At 39.7% G+C, this 25,658-nt stretch overlaps 1 protein-coding gene across 1 annotated transcript in view; it reads right to left on the minus strand.

Moving 5' to 3' along the window:
- LOC103029043 (FERM and PDZ domain-containing protein 1) overlaps positions 1 to 25,658 on the minus strand; it is a 48,892-nt gene that overhangs the window by 10,942 nt on the left and 12,292 nt on the right. The window contains exons 2-11 of the mRNA XM_022681733.2: positions 21,816 to 22,400; positions 14,567 to 14,671; positions 13,510 to 13,673; positions 10,577 to 10,679; positions 9,171 to 9,216; positions 8,254 to 8,358; positions 3,594 to 3,689; positions 1,522 to 1,647; positions 803 to 922; positions 103 to 239 (exon numbers count right to left, since the gene is read on the minus strand). Coding sequence (XP_022537454.2) covers positions 103 to 239; positions 803 to 922; positions 1,522 to 1,647; positions 3,594 to 3,689; positions 8,254 to 8,358; positions 9,171 to 9,216; positions 10,577 to 10,679; positions 13,510 to 13,673; positions 14,567 to 14,667 — 998 coding nt within the window. The 5' untranslated portion in view covers positions 14,668 to 14,671; positions 21,816 to 22,400. The remainder of the gene's footprint in view (positions 1 to 102; positions 240 to 802; positions 923 to 1,521; positions 1,648 to 3,593; positions 3,690 to 8,253; positions 8,359 to 9,170; positions 9,217 to 10,576; positions 10,680 to 13,509; positions 13,674 to 14,566; positions 14,672 to 21,815; positions 22,401 to 25,658) is intronic.

Below are 25,658 nucleotides of genomic sequence, written 5' to 3' on the forward strand. Positions count from 1 at the left end.
TTGGAAAATTAGGTTTTTGTGTTTGATGGATATTATTTTATTCTTTTATTGCATTTTAAATATTAGTTGGCCTCTTCTATAAATGAATTGATTTGTTCTTACGTGACAGTCTTTAGGGGTGTTTTGGGGGACTGGCCAGTGCTGGCGAGTCTCTCCTGGATGTGCAGCGCCGCCAATCTGAGAGCTGTGTTACACTTCATCTCCACAGCAAACCTCTCCTGCAGCACATCACTCACACTCTAACACACACACACACACACACACACACACACACACACACAAACACACACACACACACACAGAGGATTAGAGCTTAGATTCTCTGCCCAAACCTGACCTGAGCCGGGGCTCCAGAAAATAGTTCTGGGTTCTTTAGTGACCTTCTGGATGAGTTGTTCATGCCCTTTTGAAGTAATTTTCGTCGGGTGGTCACTCCTGGGAAGGTTCACCAGTGTTCCAATTGTGTTTTCTCTATTAGTGAATAATAGCTCTCACTGTGGTTCTTTGGATTCCCAAAGCTTTAGAAATGACTCTGTAACCTTTTCCAGACTGATAGATGATTGATCACTTTTTAAATTTCTTCAGATCGGGGCATAATGTGTTGCTTTTTGAGATCTTTTATCTGCTTCATGTTGTCAGACAGAAGTTATTTCTTGATTCTACGGGTCTGTCAGTAATCAGGCCTGGTTGTGGTTAGTAGTGAAAGTGAGCATAGCTTTCCAAAAAATGTGATTAACCACAGTTCATTTATGGGGGGGCCAAACACAGTTTTTGACAAAGTAAAAAAAAAACACACACATACCTGCAGGTAGAGGTACTCAAAGGCTACAGGATCTTCCTCCAGCATGTCATCTGGCTCTTTCGGCATGAAGCAGACACGGAACAAACACCGGTAGTCATGAGACTCCTTCTTCTGGACCACCTACAGCACACACACACACAGAATTTACATTTAGGGAACAATGTTATCTCATATATCACAGTGTTATTAGGAAAGCCCTTTTGGATTCCCAGCTATTGTGAGTCTTTTTAAAATGGGTTTCAATTTATATTGAGTTTTTGCAACACTGTGGTTTTGACCGGGGTCTAGTATGGCGCCACATCAAGGTCAAAAGTCGGGGTGCTCTAACAGCTGAGCCACCACTGCCCGACAAGCAAATGTGCATACCTTAATTATGAGTTAGATTCTAAAGCGCTGCCACTATTAGCAATTGGCCCTGCTCCCTCCGGGTGGGTAGATGGTGCTCTCTTTCCACATCACTCCTAGGGTGATGTCCAAAGCACAGGGCGTCTGTGAGCTGATGTATCAGAACCGAGTCGCTGCACTTTCCTCTGAGCGCGTTGTGATGCTAATCGGAAGCGGTGGCTGACTTTACATGTATCAGAGGAAGCATGTGTTAGTCTTCACCCTCCTGGTGTGTTGGGGCATCACGAGTGATAGAGGGAGTCCTAATGAGTGGGTTGGGTAATTGATGAGTTAGATGTGCCTTATAATAACCTGCTCCCACAGGGTGTTCGTACCTCTTGAATCAGCTCCTCCTCGTGCAGCAGGAAGAGTTTAGTGATGCTGTACTGCTGTTCCAGCACCAGAGAGAAGTGCTCGATGCGGGATATGGACAGTTTCTCCTTCAGAGTCATCACAATGTCCTGGTGAAGGAGAAACAAACACAAACAAATCTCAGACAACACAGTGAAACATGAACCCGGCTGAAAAATCCGGGCCAGGCCAGGCCAGGCCAGCACAACTCCCTCGGCTGTGATTTAATTCAGCATCTCATCAGTAACGAGAGCGGGCTTCTGGGTCCTGATACTGTAATTACACTTTCGCTAAACAAACAATGGAATATCCGGCAGATCCAGTGCCATTAAACGTATTACACCGCCTCGCCCGGTGCAGCTAAACGCTCCAAATAATGCCCTTTTGCTCTATTAGCGAGACACTGGCCTAGTTTAAGTGTGCATTCAATCATCTTACGTAACGTCAGCGCGATATTATCTCAAACGCTACAGGCAGGTCAGGACGTGTTTTGACAGTGACACATTTTTGGTCATTTGGCCAAGGAATTCAAGATTAAAGCTTTATTTCAGAGGTTTAACCAAAATACTGCATCATTAATTTTGCCCTTTCATTTTTTTACAGGTTTAAAACTCTCAGCAACACCAAAGAAGAACCTTAAGAACCACAGAAAACAACAACAACAAAAAAAAGTAGATGATCGTATGCGAAGAAATGCCCTTTACGATCTTATATAAAATGTCAAAGAGACACCTGTAGTTTGTTCCTGTGGTCTGAATCAGTTGATGAATTTGTTCATTTGGAGCATTTTCCCCCTTGGTTTGGTTTGTTTTCACACAGGAGCGAGAAAGTAAATACAGGAAGAAGGTTCTGTGTTCTAAACCAGCATGCCGCACTTTAAAACTCACTTCTTTTTTTTATGGGTATCGTTTGGGGAAAGCGCAGGGGAGAAGAGCTATAGCGTTATTTTACGATCCTAACGTTTACCGCCTTCGCTTATTAACGCTTCTGATTTTCAGCGTTCGTGGAGTTGGTCTGTATAAACTATGCACTGTTTTGTAGTAACAGTTCTGTTACAGTTGTTGTGGAACTACTTTTTGGCGGAAGGCACAGTCCATATTAAAGCATATTCATTCTGGATTTATTAAGGTGATTTATTTATTTTCTTTATTCATTTTGTAAAAAAAACCTATTCTAATCTAACTAATTTCTCTGACTGTAACTATAATGGCGTTACCATTTCCGACACCCCGTTACAGCACGTTACTTTAGCCGCTCCATGAACTTTTTGTTTTAAACTTCGCGCATACAGACGAAGGCGCAAGTGTGTGTGTGTGAGTCACAAGGGAGAGGAGGATGAGATAAACCAGGGTGCCGCAAAGCACCCTCTAGGGGTCTACAGGCTCATCCTCAGAGGAAGTCAGTTTTCTGTAGTGAGCACTTTAAATCAGGGATCTCAAACTCGCAGCCCGCAGAGAGATATTTTGTGGCCGGCGACTTAAAATTTTAGCGCCCGGTGCGGCGCGCATCCTATTAATTTAAATACAGAGATAGCCGCTGCATGAGCGCAGCCCCGCCCTCCGACAAAACAGTTCAGCTGTGTGAGAGACATACGAGCCACTCGCACACACAGAACAGCTGCCTTTCAACCGCGGGGGAGAAGCTGAAAATGGATTTATATTACTATAGATCACAATGAGGTTGATCAAAAATCTTAAACTTATGATTGACTACACCTGTTGCATCATTTGAATAAAAAAAAAACGAAACGCATTAGTAACACAAGAGTTACTTTTACTGGTAACTAGTTACTTTTACAGTCAGTAACTCAGTTACTTTTTTGGAGGAGTAACTAGTAACTATAACTAATTACTTTTTCAAAGTAACGTGCCCAACACTGCGAATTACAGTGTTATAACAGTGTTATAACAGATGTTATTCGCGATAACACACTCCCTCTCGCGTTCTATTGCTTAAATATAATATTATGTGAGTTTCACAACTTTTCAATGATTGTAAAAACTGTATGAGGACAATTACAAAACTGGTTTTTGCATCGTTTTGATTGCAGGTCTACCTTAACGGTGGTCTTGGGTTCAAATTTGAAGGCTTTGGTCTGTCCGTTCTCCAGGTAAACCTTCAGCACGTTGGGCAGGAACAGCAGAGAGTTGCCCTGCAGGTCAAAGAAAGGTTAATTATGCTCATCAGACAAAAACACACACATATACACACACACACACACACCGCCCTGCTGAGAGAATCTCTGTTCAGAGCAGAAAGATTAAAGAAAACATCAAGCTGAGTGTCGTGCGCTTTAATTTCTCTCGTTAATAATTCAGCGTGGTTCAGTTTGAGACAATGCTCAAGGCTAACGTCTTAGACTGCAGATCCAGGATCAGTGTCATCACATCCTAATGATCACGGTTGTGATGATTGGCTGCGTAAATTAATGCAATGCTTTATTCACAGGAGATTAACACTGGAATACAGATTTAAAGGAACCCAGAGAGAGCAAGGCTAATTGTGCTCTCTCAGGGCTCCGGCAACTGATGGCAAGCTGCATGGCCGGGATTCAAACCGTGATCTCCTGCTTATAGTGGCAGTGTTTAGACCGCTGAACCACTCAGTACTGATACTTACCTAGAATGAAGCAATTAGGAGCATCATGTAATGTAGGTGTAGTTTTAGTATAAAGTAGTGCAATGCAACAATGCAAATCTATTGTGACTCACATTAGATTCACATTATTTAACATTATACAGCTCTAGATAAAATTAAGAGACCACATCAGTTTCTGAACCATTTTTTCAGGTTTTGCTATTTATAGATATTTATGTTTGAATAAAATGAACATTGTTGTTTTATTATGTAAAAAACTACAGACAACATTTCTCCCAAATTCTAAATAAAAATATTGTAACTTAGGGCATTTATTTGCAGAAAAAGAGAAATTAGCTTTTAGACCTCAAATAATGCAAAGAAAGCAAGTTCATATTCATAAAGTTTGGTGAAATAATAACCCTGGTTTTTAATCACAGTTTTTATGCATCTTGGCATCATGTCCTCCTCCACCAGTCTTACACACTGCTTTTGGATAACTTTATGCTCTTTACACTCCTGGTGCAAAAATTCAAGCAGTTCAGCTTGGTGGTTTGATGGCTTGTGATCATCCATCTTCCTCTTGATTATATTCCAGAGGTTTTTAATTTGGTAAAATCAAAGAAACTTATAATTTTTTAAGTGCTCTTTTATTTTTTTTCCAGAGCTGTATGTTATTCACATTACATATTTTAAGAAATTCTATGGACGTATGTTTACTCCCCCAGAATGATTATGTGTCTCCCAGAAACGCATCAGCCAATCAGATCAGACTTTCATGGAAAAATTAAGTAGAAGTAAATTGGAGAGCACAAGATCACCGGGCACACGGTATTAGACGTTAGTTTCGGGGCGTCGTTGGCGATTAAGATTTACGATTTCTGAGTAAATGGGCATGGTGTTGAGCAAATACCCGATACCAGTAATGATATTCACGCATCTCTAGTTTAGATCTAAATATAAATCATTAATAATGCATTAAAACTCTAAGAGAAAGCTGGCTTTAATCTGTCAGTAGCGGTTCAGCTTATAAACTCTACCCTCCACCATCTTTCAGAGCCCTGAGTGTGTTGAATGTGTTTATGTGTGTACATTAGGTTCCCTTCGCTTAATTCATCTTTAATGTGAAACCAAATAAAGTATTTACAGAGTGCAGAAGACTGTGCAGGTGTGTGTGCGTGTGTGTGTGTCTGTGTGTGTGTGTGTGTGTGTGTGTGCACTAATGTTCTTAGGGGAAATTTGACTCAGCAAACGAGGGATCTCTGATGCTGATGTTTTTTTTTCATTATTAGCTCAGAAAAACCACATCCTCTTCTCATTAATGGAGAGAGAGAAAGAGAGAGGAAGGGAGGGAGGGAGATAAAAGAGGGGTTGAATGAAGCTTTGCTTGTTTGCTTACTGGAAACAGTGTGATGATCCGACCAATGTTGTGCTTTTGATGTGCGCACCTTTTAGAGCGACATCGATTAGCAATTAAACTCATTATTCAATCAAAAATCATTCATTTAATGCAGGGGCGTCCAAACTTTTTTTGTTGGGAGCCAGAAGGTGAAATATATTTGAAGTCACGGGCCACAGAATCTGTAATAAAACAAATAATGAAATATACCACTTTAAATAATACATTTTCCTGATTACTTTCATTTACACACCATTTTATTTGACTTACTATCTTTATCTTTGACAGTGTTGTGTAAACTAAGATTTTTCAAATTGATGTTTCATTTCATGATGTCTCTTAATATTAAACTCCTTAATTACGGCAACTTTTAGACTCTTTAGCCCCGTTTTTCTGCGCTAGAAATGCGCACCCTCTCCGCTTTTAGACTCTTTACCCCGTTTTTCTGTGCTAGAAATGTGCACTCTCTTCGCTTTTAGACTCTTTTGCCCCGTTTTTCTGCGCTAGAAATGCGCACTCTCTCCGCTTTTAGATTCTTTTGCCTCGTTTTTCTGCACTAGAAATACGCACTCTCTCTGCTTTTAGACTCTTTGGCCCGTTTTTCTGCGCTAGAAATGCGCACTCTCTTCGCTTTTAGACTCTTTTGCCCCGTTTTTCTGCGCTAGAAATGTGCACTCTCTTCGCTTTTAGACTCTTTTGCCCCGTTTTTCTGCGCTAGAAATGTGCACTCTCTTCGCTTTTAGATTCTTTTGCCTCGTTTTTCTGCGCTAGAAATACGCACTCTCTCTGCTTTTAGACTCTTTGGCCCGTTTTTCTAAATTCTGTATCGCTGTACTAATAAACAATATACATTTTAACTATACATTTTTTATTTGAAAGAAGAACAGGATTGCATTTCATCTAGGAGCAACATAGAATTTGTGCCAAAATTAAATGTAATCACTGTCCAATCAGAACCTACTACTGAAATTAGGGGAGGTTATATGAACCAGGGTTTTTCAATACAAAGATGAAGTGCAGTGAAATGTAATGTAATAGTATTTTTTATTTTCTTTTAGCACATATTCTGCATGGTAGTGAGAAAAATGCAATGTATTTCCATGATAGTGTATGCTTTTCAATTTAGCCTTAATTCCTCTCTATACTACACTGAACTACACTGTACACTGTGCAGGTTAATTTTTTAACCTAAAATTATACTGTCACATCTTTAGATTATATTTGGTTACTACTTTTTCAAGAAAAGAGAAAAATCAGTCTTTGAAAGCCAGTGCACATTTTTTAAACATTTCTCATTGATTGTTGTCCTATTAGTGTTCTGAATCAATAGTAGAGAAATGTATGTGATATTTTGCGTGTGACTATTGATTTGAGAACACTTAAAGAACAGGAGTATTTAGTCTGAATGAAAGAAAAGGCCCAGTGCTGGGAATGGAAAAAGGCGCTGGAGAGAATATGAAAGACTCAGCAAGGGAGAGGAGAGAAAGAGGGGGGGGGGAAGATTTTAGGCAGGGTCTTCTTTAATAATTCAGCAGTAATTTATTAATTATTCAATTAATCGCTTATTTAAGGAGGTCTGTCTGTATTTGTGGCATGCAGAGTGTAGCTTTACAGAGCAGATGGTGCACACCGTGGGATGGAGCACCTTAAACAAACTGATGTGCCCTGACTTTCTCAGGTTTCCATTTTTATTTTGACCTCAGGTGAGTCTGTGCTACTGTGGCAGTTTGGTGAAAAATCAAGCTAATACAATTTACTTCTCAACCCAAATATAATGGCAAAAATGGTAATAGTTCATTAAAGACATAAAAAAAACCAATAAGGATATATTATATATTAGCTCAGAAAACCAAGGTCAAGATATTCTTCCTCCAGAGCAGAAGTTAAATGCCTTTTGCTAAAGGGCAAAAACTGTGGCAGCTTAGCAGACATGGGTATTGAACCTACAACCCTGTGGTCAATAATCCATCACTCTGACCATGGAACCAAAACTGCCCTGTCAAAAATTTTTTTTTTTAGACTATATATTCTAGCTTAGAAAACCAAGGTCAAAGTTTGCTGCCCCAAGAGCAGAGTTTAAGTACCTTTTGCTGAAGAGCAAGAACGGGTATTGAACCAACAACCCTATGGTTAGTAGTATATCACTTGGACCATGGAGCCAAAATTGCCCTGTCAAAACATTTCTTTGTTTATTTTAGACTGTATATTCTAGTTTAGAAAACCAAGGTCAAATTTTGCTGCCCCAGAGCAGAGTTTAAATACCTTTTGCTGAAGGGCAAGAACATGTATTGAACCAACAACCCTATGGTTAGTAGTATATCACTTGGACCATGGAGCCAAAATTGCCCTGTTAAAACATTTCTTTGTTTTTTTTAGACTGTATATTCTAGCTTAGAAAACCAAGGTCAAAGTTTGCTGCCCCAGAGCAGAGTTTAAGTACCTTTTGCTAAAAGGGCAAAAACTGTGGCAGCTTAGCAGACATGGGTATTGAACCCACAACCCTATGATTAATAATCCATTACTCTGACCACAAAGCCAGCACAAAACATTTCATTGTTCTTTTCATATATCCCAGCTCAGAAAAAACAGTGGCATCTTAGCAGACATGGGTATTGAACCCACAACCCTTAACTATTTACGCAACAGCTAGGTTGCTAACCTTTAGCGCTCCACTGCTGTATATCCTTGGGGGGAGGACATCAGTGTGAATGTTTGACCACAATAAAATAAAACGTCTCACCTGTGAGTGACCGTTGACGACCACCTCTTCAGCGAATCGCACTTTAACAGGGTTGGACCTCAGCTTGGCTCTTTTCTCCGGGGTTATGAAGGATGATTTTGGCCCCTACATGCAAAACAAATAAACAAATCAAAAGAAAAATAATCTTTGAAATTAATCAGGAGTGTTTCATTGCTAATCACTGCAAAAAATCCTTTGGCAAAAACTAGACAAAATATGTGCAAATTAAGACAAATATATTTATATTAAGCAAAATGTGCTTATTTTGAGTTCAAATTACATAAAATAAGGTAAAAATTCTAAGTAAGAATGATTAAGATATATTATCCATAAAATAAGCAAAATAATCACTTACAATGCGTAGTAAGACAAAAAGTCTTATCAGAGAAAAAAGTACGATTTATTGCCTTAAATTTAGAAAATTTCACTTGCTAAGATTGAGTTTTTTTGCAGTAAGACAATGCTTAGCATCTGGTCTTCATTTCAAGCTTCCTTCCAAAAACTTATTAAAAAATGTTCTATATCACAGTAAATTACTAAAACTTAGCTTTTGCCACTTTGCCTCAGTGGCTCTAAGTACAACTGGTGTGTTTTTGCAGTGGGCGGGGCCAAGTTACTGTTTCATTGGTTTGTAAACTTGTTCATTGGCTGCTTCATGATGGACTATTCTGATGGACAACAGCTCTCAAATAGTGTTTCTTTATTTTAAAAATAGAGGACAAAATGCACAATGTCCATTGTAGTGGATGCAGGATCTGAAAGGGTTTTGTTACATTCATTAACCAGCTCACTCTTAAAGGTTAAAATCCATAAATCCATTTACTATAAATGTATGTTAACATTTTGTTCAAGAAATTGTCAATATTTATTTTTAAGAGTGAGCTACTGAACCACGATACATGTGTGAATATACTCACCACTGTTATTCTGAGGACTGTCATTGTTATTGTGTCCTGACACTCCCTGTATGAGAGTGAGAGAAAAAGAGAGAGAGAGAGAGAGAGAGAGAGAGAGAGAAAGAGATATAGAGAGAAAGAGAGAGAGAGAAAAAGAGATTATGTCAGTCCTGACGCTGTCAGTCTGCCTATTCTGGACTCTGGACTGGAACTCAACAAAGACTCCACTTCCCAGCATGCACTCGCACCAGACTTCCCTGACTCTGCTGATCACGTGACACTACAGTGTTCTCGCTCCCCCAGTTACTGATTGCTTCTACCTGGCCTGTCTAGTATAAACACCCCTCAGTTTGCACTCTTCCCTGCATAGTATTGAATCTAGTTATCTAGCTTTTCTACAATGTGTTTTCTTTGTTTATTGCTTTTATTTATTCTGTTGTCGACCATTTTTTTCTGTGGCCTCTCCTTGATGGATTTACCATTTGTGACCCTCTTTTTGCTTGACTACGCTCTGGTATGTTGTTTTTTAATTTTCTCTGAAAACTGTTACTTACCCTGCCTGCCCCTAACTACTCTTGCCTGCTCTTGAGCCCTTTGTTAATAAACTGTGCGATTTGTATCTGCGAGTGTCTGGCCAGTGTGGCAGATTGATTGATGGATTGACTGATTGATTATCTACAATCAGTGAGAAAGGAATGGTCACCTATTATTTATCATACTATTTAAACTCAACATTATTTGGGAAAAAAACTTGTGTAACTTTGGTAAAAACACACAAGGCCCTGTTTTAGCGATATATAGCACCGCTCAATTGCGCACCCTGCAGCTTGAGTTGGTGTGTCTTTGGTATCGTGAGGGTCAAAAAAACACGCCTTGCACAACTGGAAATGCGCAAAATTTGTGTACTACTTAATTCTCTTACCATGGAAGGTTTTTTGGCCGTAACGTGAAAAAAAAAACAATTAGTGTGAATTTCCTTTTGTTAATAGCCAGATGTGCTCTGACTTTGGCACGTCTCAGCAGAAGATATTGATCTGTGTGTTCACGCTGTAAAGATACACCAGCAGCTCATTTAAGGAAATAGCAATGTTATTTTTTTCATTATTCTGCTTATTATACTGCTTATCCTGCTTGGCTAAGATAGGATTGGAAGGATGATTGTTGTCAGGGTTATAATCAGTCAGTGGTGCACCTGTATTTCTCACCGCTAAGATAGAAACATGACATATATTTACCTAAACACACCTCACTTCCAGACCATTTATTCCTAAACTCTGACGCTTTACTCTTTAACGGTACGGGCTCAAGGCGTGAAAATGGATTGTAGACAGGGTGTGAGATAGCAATGAGCATTGTGACGCAACTTGCACAGGGTGTATGATAGTATACACATTATTCACAGTCATATACATCCATAAACACAGTACCTGATGATGTCAGCAGCTTGCTCTGTGGACAGGTCGTCCACAGCCACGTTGTTGATCTTGACGAGCTGGTCACCAGGTAAAAGTTTACCATCAGCAGGACCCCCTACAAAACACACACACACACACGCGTACACACACACAAAGAGAAATCATATCATTTGACTCATTTGATTCTCTTAGTGCCTAATATCCGATTTGCCTGAGTGTCCGCCCTGTCTCTGGTTTAGGCAATTATATCAATTACATCATCCCTCATGGGAATGGAATGAATTTGGCTCTGCCCAGCATGGTTGCTGTGGCGATGTGGGAAGGCGCTGGGCAACAGATGGTCTTGGGTTACCCGATGCTGTGACTTCCTGTTGCTTTACTTTACAGCCCACTAAACCCCACACTTCCATTATCACTGCTTACAGAATGTATTATTATTTATATATATCATTGAAATATAATTTTTCTTGTCTACTTTTTTTTATACATTATATGCATTTCAACTGTATCCACATATTTACACATCATACTGAGGTGTTTTGAAACATGTAGTTACTTTCTCCGGTCTAAATCAGTTGATGAGTTGGTTTTCCTTAGAGTTTGGTTTGTTTTCACACAGGCACAAAGCTAAACACTCCAAAATGTGCCCCAACAAGCCATGTGAGCACGTTGTTCATTTTGATTGGTCAGAGCTGTCTGGGCCGGAGCTAGAAAGTAAATACAGAAAGAGGGTCCTATGTTCCTGGGTAGCAAATATACTGTATTTGTGCAGTGTGAAGCTGCTTAAACACTGAATGAAGAAATTAAGAAAAATTGCCGCTGCATTTTCGTGGGTGTGAGCAGTGAACGCTGAGGCAGCAGCTCCTCTTTCTGTGTTCCTCTTTTGTTCACTTGGAGCGTTACCACCTCAGTTTGGTTTGTTTTCACACAGGCACAAACCTAAACACACCAAAATCCACCCCAACAAACTATGTGAGCGCATTCTCTGTTTTGATTGGTCAGAGCTGTGTGGGGCAGAGCTAGAAAGTAAATACAGAAAGAGGATCCTGTGTTCCTCTTTTGGTTACTTGTTGCATTTCTCCCTCGGTTTGGTTTGTTTTCACACTGGCACAAACCTTAATACACCAAAATCCTCCCCAACAAACTATATGAGCGCATTGTCTCTTTTGATTGGTCAGAGCTGTCTGGGGCGGAGCTAGAAAGTAAATACAGAAAGAAAGACCTGTGTTCCTGTGTAGTGCATATACTGTATTTAGGAAGTGTGAATCTGCTTTAACACTAAATGAAGAAATAAAGAACATTTGCCGCTGCACTTTCAAATATATTTTCTTTTTAATGGGATGTCCTTGGGTGCGAGCAGTGAATGCTGCACATATGGAGTTCGGTGTGAAAACAGCTTAGCATGCAGCAGCAGCAGAGACAGCAGCAGGAAATAGCTGTATAAATAATCTGGGTAATTCATCAGGTTAAACTGCACCTGAACAGCAGTTTAGCTCCAATAAAAATAGTATATTTGATAGCCGGGTCGGATCCAGACTGGATCATGTTCTCACTACAAGCAAAAACTGCTTCTCTGGCGGGTCTCAGTCCATCCAGAAGGTGATTATTATTTTTACACCTGCTGAAACAAACCACACTAAGGATACAAATGAACCAGAGTTTGTTTTAACCTGAGCAAATAGTGCTGGTGTGAACACACCCTTAAAAGTGTCCAAAATCACTACTTTCCTGTTAATTCACCATGCTGGGAAATCCCTTAATAGTTAATTACACTTTTACTGTCCAGTACCTATGGTACTGAATGGGCACTAAATGTGGTTCAGGTTGTTTTCAAGCAATAATGAGCAAGAATCTCAGCTGAATGATATGAAGTATGTGTATTAAAGCTGTGTTATTGATTGACGTTGCTGTAAGCATCAGGTTCCTCGCCGACCAGCTGAATCAGCACTGAATCAGCTCCACAGACTAAGGCTTTCCCCATTAACTCCCATTATACAGCCCGATAGAGCCGTTTAAAACGCGAAAATGCGCAAAAACTCATTCACTTCTGAATATCACCAGTAATGACATCATAGCTGCCAATGCTTTCTGATTTTTAACAATTTATCCATATACATTTCTGCTAGAATTCTTGTATTTTCTAGATGGAACCACACTAAATTCAGCTAAATTCTGTATCACAATATATTTAAAAAAAAAAGACAGATATGATACAAAGCCTTATTTAATTTATTCACCTAAATATTACGAAGAATCAACAGAAGATGGTCACACCCTATTTTAGGCTACTCAATATTGGCTCATATGTCTTATAGTTAACTACATTCTAATGTATTTTACATTAATATCTGAAATATGTTGCTCTGTTACAAAATATAAATATAAATTATAATAAAATATGTTAAATTCTTAACAATGAGATGCTAATTTTAACAAAATTGAGATATTTTACCATGTTTAATAGTGAAAAATAAAATAAAAATACTTTATGTTCTTTGTTGTCCATAGTATACATATTTTTATTAATACAATCTGGCCTGGGGGCTTTTATTATGAAGTCTACACTAACGAAATTACAATGGCTAACAGCTAACTAGCAATGCTAACTATTTTCCAAAATGGATTATGTCACTGTGGCTGCGGGTGGTCCAGCAGTCTATGGAGCTGCCACTATGATATGAGGATCATTGGTTTAAATCCCGATTATGCAGCTTGCCATCAGCAGCCGGAGTCTGAGAAAGGACAATTGGGGCATCACTAATAATAGGGGGAGTACAGCTGGTTTTCTATTCTTATTTCAGCAGTGATATTGAGGTGTTTAAAAACTCAAGCAGCACTGCTGTATCTGATCCACTCATACCAGCCACTGGCCTTCATCATACCTGTCACAGTGTGTAGCAGGTTGAACTGTATATAAACGTGTGTGTGTGTGTGTGTGTCCGTACCTGCAGCAACCTCCTGCACCTGAGGTGGAGTGTGTGTGGACACAGCGAAGCCGTGGGAGTTGAGGGCGGAGTCAAATGGAATCTGAGCGGTCACTCTGATTGGACAGCTTCTCTGTTCCTGAGGACTGGTGTTAGCGGCACGTCCATCTTCAATCACACGCTCTCTACAGAGAGAGAGAGAGAGAAAGAGAGAGAGAGGGAGAGGGATATACACACACACTAATCAGCAATGGACTTTTTAATTCAGCACTTAGACAGTTGTGCCATTTAGCCATAACTATAATAGTATCGGAAATTACACACCCGCTGTTACATTCTCAAAACTCTCAATCTCTTTTGGGAAAAACAGCAGTTAATATACAGTATATACAATATATATTTTACTGAAATTAACATTATTTTTTTTTTTTATAAACTACTGACTTCTGACATTTCTCCCAAAAATCCAAATAAAAAATACTGGCGATTAAAAATCGTCAAAATAATGAAAACAGCTTTTAGACCTCAAATAATACAAATAAAACAAGTTAATATTAATTTGGCACAGCAGTAATAATGTTTTTTATATATATATATATATAATTTTATTTCAAATTTTTCCCATTTTCTCCCCAATTTACGCGGCCAATTACCCAACCCACTCGTTAGGACTCCCCCTATCACTAGTAATTCCCCAACACACCAGGAGGTGAAGACTAACACATGCCTCCTCTGATAAATGTGAAGTCAGCCACCGCATTTTTTCGAGCTGCTGCTGATGCAGCATTTCCGAGTAGCATCACAGCGCTAACGCTCGGAGGAAAGCGCAGCGACTCGGCTCCGTTACATCAGCTCACAGACGCCCTGTGCAGCAGACATCACCATGGGAGTGATGTGGGGAGAGAGCGCCATCTACCCACCAGGAGGGAGCAGGGCCAATTGCCAATTGGCCCTGTTTTTTAATCACAGCTTTCATGTACCTTTAACTCCTATCTGGGCAACCAGCCCATATTGCAAATAATAAATATATTGTGTATGTAAGCATACAGTACACACACACACACACACACATGTATACCTGCTGGTGGAGTCCCTGGAACGACGTAGCCAGCGTCCCACCACCTGCTCCACTCTGCTGGTCCTGCGTGACGGAGAGCGGCTGCGATCCCGCTCCTCCATTTAGCTGGATGGACACACACAAACACACACACACAGATCACAATTTCAGAATAAACATCATGTCCCCAGCCTAGTACATACTACACTCGCTAGTGATCAAGTTTATAGAGAGGAAAGGCAGGGTCAAAGACACACCGACACGCCATAAATACAGCTGCACGGTGTGCGATTGACCTGTGCGCTACAGATCGCTAAAATAGGGCCCTAAGTGTTTTATTAGAATTGTCCATGGCCCATTCCCATTTTAGGGGTAGGGGGTAGAGGATAGGACTATTAGCCCGAGGGGTATGAGAATCACTGGTAAGAAACCCACAAATGTAAATATTTTCCTTGTCAAAAGTGACGATTAGCCCTATAGTACCAGAGTTTAATGTGTAGTTTTAATGTTTTGTGGAAGAATTCTTCATAACAAGCATAAAAATGTTTGCTAGTAGTTTGTTTCAGTAGCTAGCCAGCTAGCTAATATTTCCATTCCACCTTAAATGGTGCAACAGACAGCAGGGGCTACAGCATTTAAGGCGGAATGGGAAAAAAAAAGCTAATTTCAGTTCCCCATCACAGAGGAATTAAGGAATGGACAATAATGAATTAATTTCTACACCATCTCCCCCCATTCTGAAGACATACAATAAACACTAAAGTTAACTAGTTAACCAGCAGCTAGGTTACTGAACTTTAGCGCTCCTGATGACGTATCGGGTGCTTAAAGTGTTTCCCAAATCTTAGGTAATATGGGATTGGGCCGAAAAGAAGAGGGTAGTTGTAAGTGGTAAGACCAAGAGGTAAAATGAGATTGGGCCGAAAAGAAGAGGGTAGGGGTAAGAGGTAGGACCAAGGGGTGAAATGGAATTGGGCTGAAAAGAAGAGGGTAGGGGCATGGTTGGATTACTGACCGGGCCTGTGGGGCCAGAGCCCAGGGGCCCTTGAGGTCAGGGGCCCAAACATTTTGCGATGCCTATCAACATTTATGACTTTAACCCCAAGACGTCTCGGGGGCCCTAGCCATGCTTTTGGGCCCCTTAAGAAAATAAATAAGGCATGGTGGCACTGCTCTGACTTCGTCTTTTGGCTATTTGGGATCCTAGAAAAGAGAGGGGCATATTTTTTTAGAGGGTCCTGGTTATGAGAACCCTTACCATGGGGCCCTTGAGAAGAGCAGGGCGTACCATTAGAAGGCCCTTTTCCACGAGGGCCCCTGCTATAGGGTCCTTGACTTCCATATAAGTCCATTTACCATAGCTCCTTTACTTTTAGGGACCTACAAATTGCCTACAGGCAAGGTACCATATTTCATAACAGTTAATTTGTTGCCCAGGGGCCCAGACTATCCTTAATCCATCTTTGGGTAGGGGGAAAGTGGTAGGACCAAGAGGTGAAATGGGATTGGGCTGAAAAGAAGAGGGTAGGGGTAAGTGGTAGGACCAAGAGGTGAAATGGGATTGGGCTGAAAAGAAGAGGGTAGGGGTAAGTGGTAGGACCAAGATGTGAAATGGGATTGGGCTGAAAAGAAGAGGGTAGGGGTAAGTGGTAGGACCAAGAGGTGAAATGGGATTGGGCTCATGCCCATACTCAAGAAACAAGCTCCTATGACTAAACAATAAAATATTTGTGCATATTTGTGTTGTTGAGCGTTTCCCTTAAGGCTCCTAATGGTCTCTAATGTTGGATGAGAAATGGATCTGTAAGTAAGTGGTTATGGATGGGTAATGCTGCACTGAAAAGGGTCCCCATGACTTCAGTAAGTGGCTATTCATGTCATTAGTGTTTACCACAGCACGTGTTCCTCTAACACACAACACATCCACAAAGCTGTGGGGCAGCAAATTGCTTCCTGATGGGGATGGAGCACATATGCCCCTATCGCACGTCCCAGTGGGGCACGGCAGAGACAGCATGGTGCCCAATGGCTGACAGAGAGCGCGAGAGTGAGAGAGAGTGCTATACAAAAAGAGAGAGAGAGAGAGAGAGAGAGAGAGAGAGAGAGAGAAATCCCTACAGATGATGACTCACTGTGTTCTCAGGTTTCACTAAATCTGGCCCACAGCATCCACCCCATCTGTCTCCCAGTCGCCATCATCATTACCATTATCAGCGACACACTTATCACCGTGACAGATGGCATTACGAACATCAGCAGTCAATATTAATGCCCTCTTTATCAATCATTCATAATTGATGCCAGTGACACCATTAACATAACAGCATTATCGATATTCATAATAATTATAACAGATTACAATACTTATTCAAATAAACATTCAAATGGCATAACTGAAATACAACTCTGGGAAAAATAAGAGAACATTTAAAAAGTATGACTTTTTATGATTTTACCAATTTTAAAACCTCTCTAATACAATCAAGAGGAAGTTAAACTTCTTGAATTTATGGCATAAATTGATCCAAAGGCAGTGTGTAAGACAGGTGGAGGAGAACACGCCAAGATGCATGAAAACTGTGATTAAAATATTGATTCTGAACTCTTAAAACTTTATGAATATGAACTTGTTGTTTTCTTTGCATTATTTGAGGTCTGAAAGCTCTGAATCTTTTTTTTGTTATTTCAGCCATTTCTCATTTTCTGCAAATAAATGCTCTAAATAACAATATATATATATTTTTTTTGAATTTGGGAGAAATGTTGTCTGTAGTTTATAGAATAAAACAACAATGTTCATTTTATTCAAACATAAACCTGTAAATAGCAGAATCACAGAAACTGATTCAGAAACTGAAGTGGTCTCTTAAATTTTTCCGGAGCTGTATACTGTATATTACAGCATTTATTACAGTATAGTGAAGACAACACATGGACAGGCGTGTTGTTGTTTAGAGTTGTTCCAGGTAACAGAGAGGTGACCAGAAGTCCACAAATCCCTTCCTCTGATCATCTCTTTAAAGAAGAGCTATACATGGCTACATCTTCTCCTCCTCATCTCTCTCTAACTCTCTCTCTCTCTCTCTCTCTTACTCCCATCCCACCCCAAGAGGATTAGACTACAGAAGCCCAAAGCGACCAATAGCTAAAAGGTCTCACCAATTATCAAAAATCTCTACTTTTAAATGATATTGCAGTGTTTTGGAGCCTAATTGTTAACTAATAGACTGCTAGATTTATTATTAAGATAATATTTACAATACAGAAACAAAATAACTGTAATACAATACAGAAAAATACACAGTACATGCAATACAGAAAAAAAATATTTCATATGTTAATCAGTCAATCAATAATAAGGTTTAGTGCCCCTTTAATATGAACAGACTAGATATTCTGACACAAATGCAGAAGAAGTTAACTCTCCAATGTCGTGGTAGAATAAGATGGATACCAATTAAAATATTAAAAATAATACATGCTCCTCCTGTCATCAACATATAGATTTATGTTCAGGGTTCTTGCACCATTTTGAAAGTCAAATTGAAATTTTGTTTTAACTTTTTTTAGCTCACAATACATATATTGTAATGTAAAATGTAGTCATATTTTCTTGGTGTAAAGATCTAAAAAAAATCTAAATTTAACATAGCTATCTGGCCGCTAATGTTAATATGTGGCTGCTAACCTTAGTTCTCTGCTTGGTAAACTCGCAGCTAACGTTACTATGTTAGCTAGTTCTCCGCTAACCTTAGTTCTCTCCCCAGTAATGTAGCTAGATAACTCGCTGCTAATGTTAGTATGTTAGCTAGCTCTCTGCTAATATTAGCTAGCTCTCCGTTAACCTTAGTTCTCTCCCCAGTGATGTAGCTAGATAACTTGCTGCTAATGTTAGTATGTTAGCTAGCTCTCCGTTAACCTTAGTTCTCTCCCCAGTAATGTAGTTAGATAACTCGCTGCTTATGTTAGTATGTTAGCTAGCTCTCAGCTAACCTTAGTTCTCTCCCCAGTAATGTAGCTAGATAACTCGCTACTTATGTTAATATGTTAGCTAGCTCTCTACTAATGTTAGCTAGCTCTCCGCTTACCTTAGTTCCCTCCCCAGTAATGTAGCAAGATAACTCGCTGCTTACGTTAGTATGTTGGCTAGCTCTCCGTTAACCTTAGTTCACATATTAACTTATGTTAATATGTTAGCTAGCTCTCTACTAATGTTAGCTAGCTCTCCGCTTACCTTAGTTCCCTACCCAGTAATGTAGCTAGATAACTCGCTGTTACGTTAGTATGTTGGCTAGCTCTCCGTTAACCTTAGTTCTCTCCCCAGTAATGTAGCTAGATAACTCGCTACTTATGTTAATATGTTAGCTAGCTCTCTACTAATGTTAGCTAGCTCTCCGCTTACCTTAGTTCCCTACCCAGTAATGTAGCTAGATAACTCGCTGCTTACGTTAGTATGTTGGCTAGCTCTCCGTTAACCTTAGTTCACTCCCCAGTAATGTAGCTAGATAACTCGCTGCTTATGTTAGTATGTTAGCTAGCTCTCCGCTAATGTTAGAATGTGCCCTTTCCTTGCATTTAACGCAGAGTCTGATTTACAGTAAATTTAAGATAATTTAAGACCTTTATTACCTGGAATGTATTATTTATTTAAGACATTTTAAAACTTTTTAAGGACCTGCAGGAACCCTGATGTTCCAAAATCCACATATTAAACAAAATTCCACTGACAATCTTGCCCTGCAGATAGAAAGATTGCAGAGAGTAAAGATTATATAGAAAGATGCTGATGTGTTCCTTCAATGTGAAGCCATACAGGCCCACTTAAAGCTTTTATTGACGAGTTCACGGATGGCTGCTAAAAGCAGCGTACACTATATGAGCTATACGCACTGGCAATAAGTGCAGGTACACAAGGTAACAGGGATTAAACTTTAAGTCTGTAATTGGGGCAGATCAATAAAACAGATTTTAAAGGTCGGTGAGGGACGTAATGCGGGGAAACTCCGTGTAAGATGAAATTAGCAATTAGCAGGAACCCCTCGCCTCCCTCGTTCTATCTGTAGCCGTCTGACCTCGCTCTCTCCATCTGTCTGACTCCCCCCCTTCACTTTCTCAATTAGATTAGAGGGCCTCAAAGTGAGGTTTAATTCCCTTTTATGCCCTCGCTGCTCTGTAAAGCAGTCTGAGAGAGAGCCGCTAGCCCACGCTACCCCCAACATCTAATGGCTTCACTCCATCTCTAGGGCTAGCGCTAAAGGGAATTGCCGACCATTGAAGTTAAACGGTGGTGTCTGCCATTCATTCATACGTAGTTTCAGTATGTTAAAGAGCACGTAACCTGCATTACTATTGTGTTTTCCTGTATTTCCTACTGCAATAACTGCAATAGTCCTAATAGCCCTAGTCTTATGTCTTACAGTACTAGGAGTATTTCTACCTTTTACAACAATATTCGTAATATTTATAAGTTTTTAGCACAAGAAGTAATGTTAACTTTGAGTTTTACACAATGGGGCCCTATTTTAACAACCTATAGCTCACCGGTCAATTGTTTAAAAGTGGGAGTGTGCATCTAAACATTGTTTTACGGTAGCTGTGTTTTTGCGCTTCTTGGTGCAGAGACTGAAAATGGAAAAGACACTAGTTTTACAGCTCAATAAACACAATTTAACCAAGTCTACCAAGTCATACTGTAAGTAAAGTGACATTTACAGACTAACAGGGAGACACAATACTTCTCTCAATCACTCACAAACGAGCTTAGACACAAGCTGCTTAGACACATCCACTGCTTCAAAACAAATATTTAAAAAATACTTAGCTAAGCAAGCTAAATTAGATAATATCAATAGCAGCAGCTAAAGAAGCTATTTTTGTCCTTCTGTACACTATATGGGACATTCCACCGAATGGGTGCCATTTGTTTGTAATAACTCTTGCAAATTAAATGTATTTTTAAAGTCCACTTACTGAAACTCACTCAGGTTACTTATGTTATGTTTTGAGAAGCAAGTTTTTAGCATAGAATTAGCAAAAACATGACAAATAGCTAAATATCGGAATGTATTTGTATTTTAAAAATGAACAAATAAGATCTAAGAATTAATTTTGGTAACAGGAGTGAGTGTTGGGATTGAGCTCCTCAGTCATAGTTACAATTAGGCTAGATCAAATATACAGAAAAAACTAATGAGGGAACTTAATTTTGGTCTTTCCATGATCTTCAAAAGAACCAGCTGATGTCACTTCCTTTTGTAGAATGTTCCAGATGGGGTAATGTTTACGGTAACAGGACTGAGTGATAACTTAGTGACACAACTAATGTATAATTTTAACTTAAATATTATGGATAATTTTTAAAGCATAGTTGGGTTTCGGAGTCAAACAACAGTGCAAAAAAATTACATCTCTGAAAGATTTTAATAATTATATGTCATGTCAGGTAAAGTTTATAATTAGAGAGTGGGAACAGGTAACAAATGCTATTTTGTCATTTTTTTAAGCAGTTGTATTAATGTTTTTAATTACAAATCTTATTTACGCAATTAGGTCAATGTACAAGACACTATGCTTAATAATGAAATGTATTTTAAAGTTATTTTGTGTGCACATTCATTCATGTAATTTCCTTGGGACAGAAATGGGACCCATTCGGTGGAATGGCCCGTATAATGTATATCGTCACTGACCAATGAAAAACAAGTACCTCCATTTTTGTCGATTTTTAGTTTACTACATAATTTGAACAGACAATCTGTCCCTTACTTTGCACCAAAATTTCTTGATGAACAGACCAATAGAAATAATTCAAAATGACCTGAAATAAACTAGTTTTACATTGACTTCCATTGAAAGTTTAGAATGTTTTTTTTTTTTTCACTCCTGTAAAGTTGCTGGTTAACTGGTTTATTTATGCAGTTAGCATAATGCTAACAAGAACTAGCTGGTACTGGTTACATTAGCTATGTTAGAATTGTGTACATTTGATTTTTAGTAAAATTAAGTTTTTTGTAAAGACTCTCTCTCTCTCTCTCTCTCTCTCTCTCTCTCTCTCTCTCTCTATCTCTCACACACACACACACACACACACTCTCTCAGATATAAGGAGACAGTGGCAGACAGCCGACCCTGGGGTTGTAGAAGGGTAGAGTAATTGGATTAAGCTGTTAGCAAGCATTACTGCGTCACACACTCTGAGCCGATCACACAGGCTCACACTCTCGCGCTTGTACACACACTCACACACACACACATACACACTTGCACTTACCCCAGAGTGTGTTGAGCGTGTGTCAGGGCCCCATCAGAGAGGAAATGTGTCTTGCGTTGCACCATCAGCTCTATGTGCTTTGTTATCCATTAGTAAACGCAGTCCACGGCTTGTTCCACAGCTCTCACATCAGTACGGCGCTCCGCAAAGTACCACGGCCAACCGGAGCATTTCAGCAGCTCACTCTTCCAACTCTTACACAGCTCAGCTTGGGATGTTCTGAGCTTCAGGAGTTTCCACCAGTACAGCACGTGCTGAAGCTCAGCAGTGTGCCAGTTCTACTACATCACTGCATGCTCTCCTGTTGGCGTCCGATTCCTTATCTTGGGCTTGCATAGCGTTGTAATCATCCGCTGTGGGCGAAAGATCTTATCGATGATCCTCGATTGGTTTTAAATTGTTAAACAAATGCATTTAGCCTGTGCAGGCCATTCCTACAGTACTCCGCTTATTGCGAGCCACCCATCCAGATCCATTAGGAATACAATCCAGGTTCTTCTGGTCGTCTTCTTCTGGCCATCAGTGTTCCTTTAGAGTCCTCGCTAATGTCTCTCGCTTGCTTCCACACTTTCAATACTTTCAGTCCTGTCAGAGAGAGAGAAGAAAGCATGTCACACAACTGAAAGAAAAAAAATGACATTATTCCAAGATATGTAGATATGTCGATGATTACAGTTTATCTTGGATTAGACACTGGGGGATCCATCGTACATCCTACACAAGGTGTGTTGTGATGCTCTTTGCTACCTCACACCCTGTAAACAGTCAATATTTACGCCTTGAGAAGTACAGTTGCTCCACTGACCGATTAAAACCCTGACAACAGTCAACAGTCACATATGTGTAAATCCCCGCTCATTACACACACTCCTTATAAACGTGCTGTAGTGCACAAATCCAGCTTTACATCAACAATGAACAGAATAAAGAAATAAAATAACATTGCTGTTCCCTTAAATGAGCTGTTGGTGTACCTTGACAGTGTGAACGCACGGGTCAGTGTCCTCTGCTGAGATGCACAAAAGTGCAGCACTGTTAAGTTACCAACGTGCCAAAGTCAGAGGGCACCTGACTCTTAAAAGGAATGTGAGACAACTGGCACAAAACTGGATTGTTTTTTTTTCACGTTATGCCTAAAACACACCCATAATTAGTAAAAAGAATTAGTTCATGCCTTTTGCACGTTTTTCGAGCCATGCAAGGCATATTTTTTGTGCCCTTGCCATACAAAAGACACACTCTAAACAAAGCTGCGCAACGCGCAATTGACCGGTGCAGTATAGATCGCCACAACAGGGAACAGTGTAAAACTGCTTTTCCCATGGTGCACCACTGACCAGATTGTAGGGCCAGAATGGCACTGACTTTTCTGTCCGAGAACCTGTGATTTTGCAGTGGAAAAGCACAAAACCGTTCAGAAACTTGGTAACAGCACCAGCACCATGCTGGTGAAAAAGTGCCTCTAAAGACCTGTCCAAACAAGATTAGTTTTTCAGGGAGTTCTGGGGTAATTTTTTCCGTGGTCCTCTGGTAATTTTAGTCCTTTGCGGACTGTCTGAGTTTCGTCACCTTGTGTTTAATAAAATAGCTATTTGTCCACTGCCACGCACCGTAGTTACACTTTGGGTGCACGTTTCTATGGAGCCACACATAAACACAACAGAGAGTGGAAATGGAGGAGCAACTGAACATGATGTCATGTGACTGAAAACTAAAAACTCACTGGTCCTCCTGTTTTTTCAATTGTAGTCCAGATGCATAAGTTTTTTCACTGATTAGAAATGTGAAATATTTTTTAACAGACGTCCCCCTAAGAAACTAATCCTGTCCGGATAGGGCTTAAGCCTGCTTTTGGGTAGTGTACCTCTACTACTTGGTGAGAGATCATTGACTACTAGAAATAGAAATGCCTCTACGACACATTTAAAGATATTTTGCCTTTGACTTTTGACTTTGAGAGAGGGTAGGATTGTCTTTTCAATGAATCGTCCACCATCCAGGAAGTCATCCGTTGTTTGCGGTGGTGCTTTCAACAAGAAACCTTGGCTACTACTGACTGGAGCATTATTGTTGTGATGAATCCAGGTTTTATTTGAGATCTGACTATTGTTAGGGTTAAGTATGGATACCTTGTGGTGAGCACATCACTTTTGACTTCCAGTCCTGCCTGGGGACAACATACTGGCTCAACTGCTGGTGTGAAGATCTGGGGAGCCACTGCATAGGACAGGCAGTCCCCTCTAACAGCGATATTATGAGGGACATTAATGGCTCTGTGATATGTATAAGACCTTCTGCGGCTACAGGTGTTCCCTCAAATGCAAGGGCTTATAACTAATATTATAATCCTTTACTGATATCATAATTTCCCACACATATACATGATTTCCTTAGAGCTCTAAAAATCCTATAACAAAGATGACACAGATCTGCAAGTGCACACCCACAGCTTGTCTAGTACTTTTAATTAAGAAATAAAATCTAGAGACATTTACTCCAACAATACTTTTGTCCATACAGTCTTGGTACACTTTGTATGATGAGTTGTCCATTACCTGATAAGGTAGGTAGTTCTATTTTTTGGCTAATGGACGATTCTCAGTACCGCAGTGACACTGGACGAGAGTGTGCTGGTCTGGTTTAAGTGGGTCCATCACCCTAAAATACCCAGCTAAGAGCAGCTCTGCGCTTAGAAACTGATAAAGGACTAGAGGAAGGCTAAGACACAAATGGCCTTAACATAAAGGCTACACTGTTGTATAGGAAGGCATGTGTACAAAGTAGAAAGAACCTTTAAGGGAAAAAAAACAAATCTTATAGAATATTATACATTATTATTATACATTATTACAGAGGTTATATCTGTGATACACACAGTACTGGCCAACTTTTATGTAGACAGTGAGTTTACATGGTGCTTCGATGTGCAAAAAAACATTGATGCATTGTTATCAACTCAAAGCTAACAATGCTAACCTGTCACTAAAAATAAGGAAATTACTTTCTTTGCAGTAAAACACAGGTAACTAACCATCTCTAGCCAACTGTTTGTTTTATTTTTAGAAATAATGTGAAATTATATGAATGATAAACTTAAGCACAATCAAACCACATGCAATGTTAAATCCCAGCTCCACCTTCCAACATCCAAAGCTCAACATTTCCTGATTTGAGGTTTTAACTGGAACCACTAACAAGTAACAAACCCAAAAAATAATCTAAAGTGGCTATTCTCTCTTCTCTATACATTCTCTGGTTAAAACTGAAAGTGCTAACAATGCTAATCTGGGATCATTGTCAAACCTGGCGCCAAAAGCACACCTGTCTCTCCCATACTATGCTCTGCCTGCTATCTTCAGCCTCCCAAATACCCAGAATACACCACACACTGATGTCACTCCCTTACATGATTAAAGGAAGTGAATCACCCGAATATTGATTACACCTGTTCACTACCATATACATATATATACATCCTTACTCCACACACAGCTTGCAAGTTTTGTTGGTTTTCCATGTATGATGCATTCTGAGTCCTCGTCAGCCATGACAACAATACTAACAATGATAATTTTGGACCATGCTAACAATGCTAACCTGGCACATATAAATTGTTAGACATTTTGGCTGGATTTACCATAAAACACCAGTAAAGGATTGTGAAACTAGGTGTGGTAAACTCTTTTGTTTTGTTTTTTTTGTTGGAAATGTTGAAATAGCGTACAATAATCTGAATCTTAAACTAGACTGAAGTTAATTTCCAGCTTTGATATCCAACCAACAGAAGCCCAACTTTTTCTGATTTGAGGTTATAGAATAAGAAGATCAGGATTGAGGACACTG

This window comes from Astyanax mexicanus, chromosome 25, assembly GCF_023375975.1.
Source record: "Astyanax mexicanus isolate ESR-SI-001 chromosome 25, AstMex3_surface, whole genome shotgun sequence".
NCBI lineage: Eukaryota > Metazoa > Chordata > Actinopteri > Characiformes > Acestrorhamphidae > Astyanax > Astyanax mexicanus.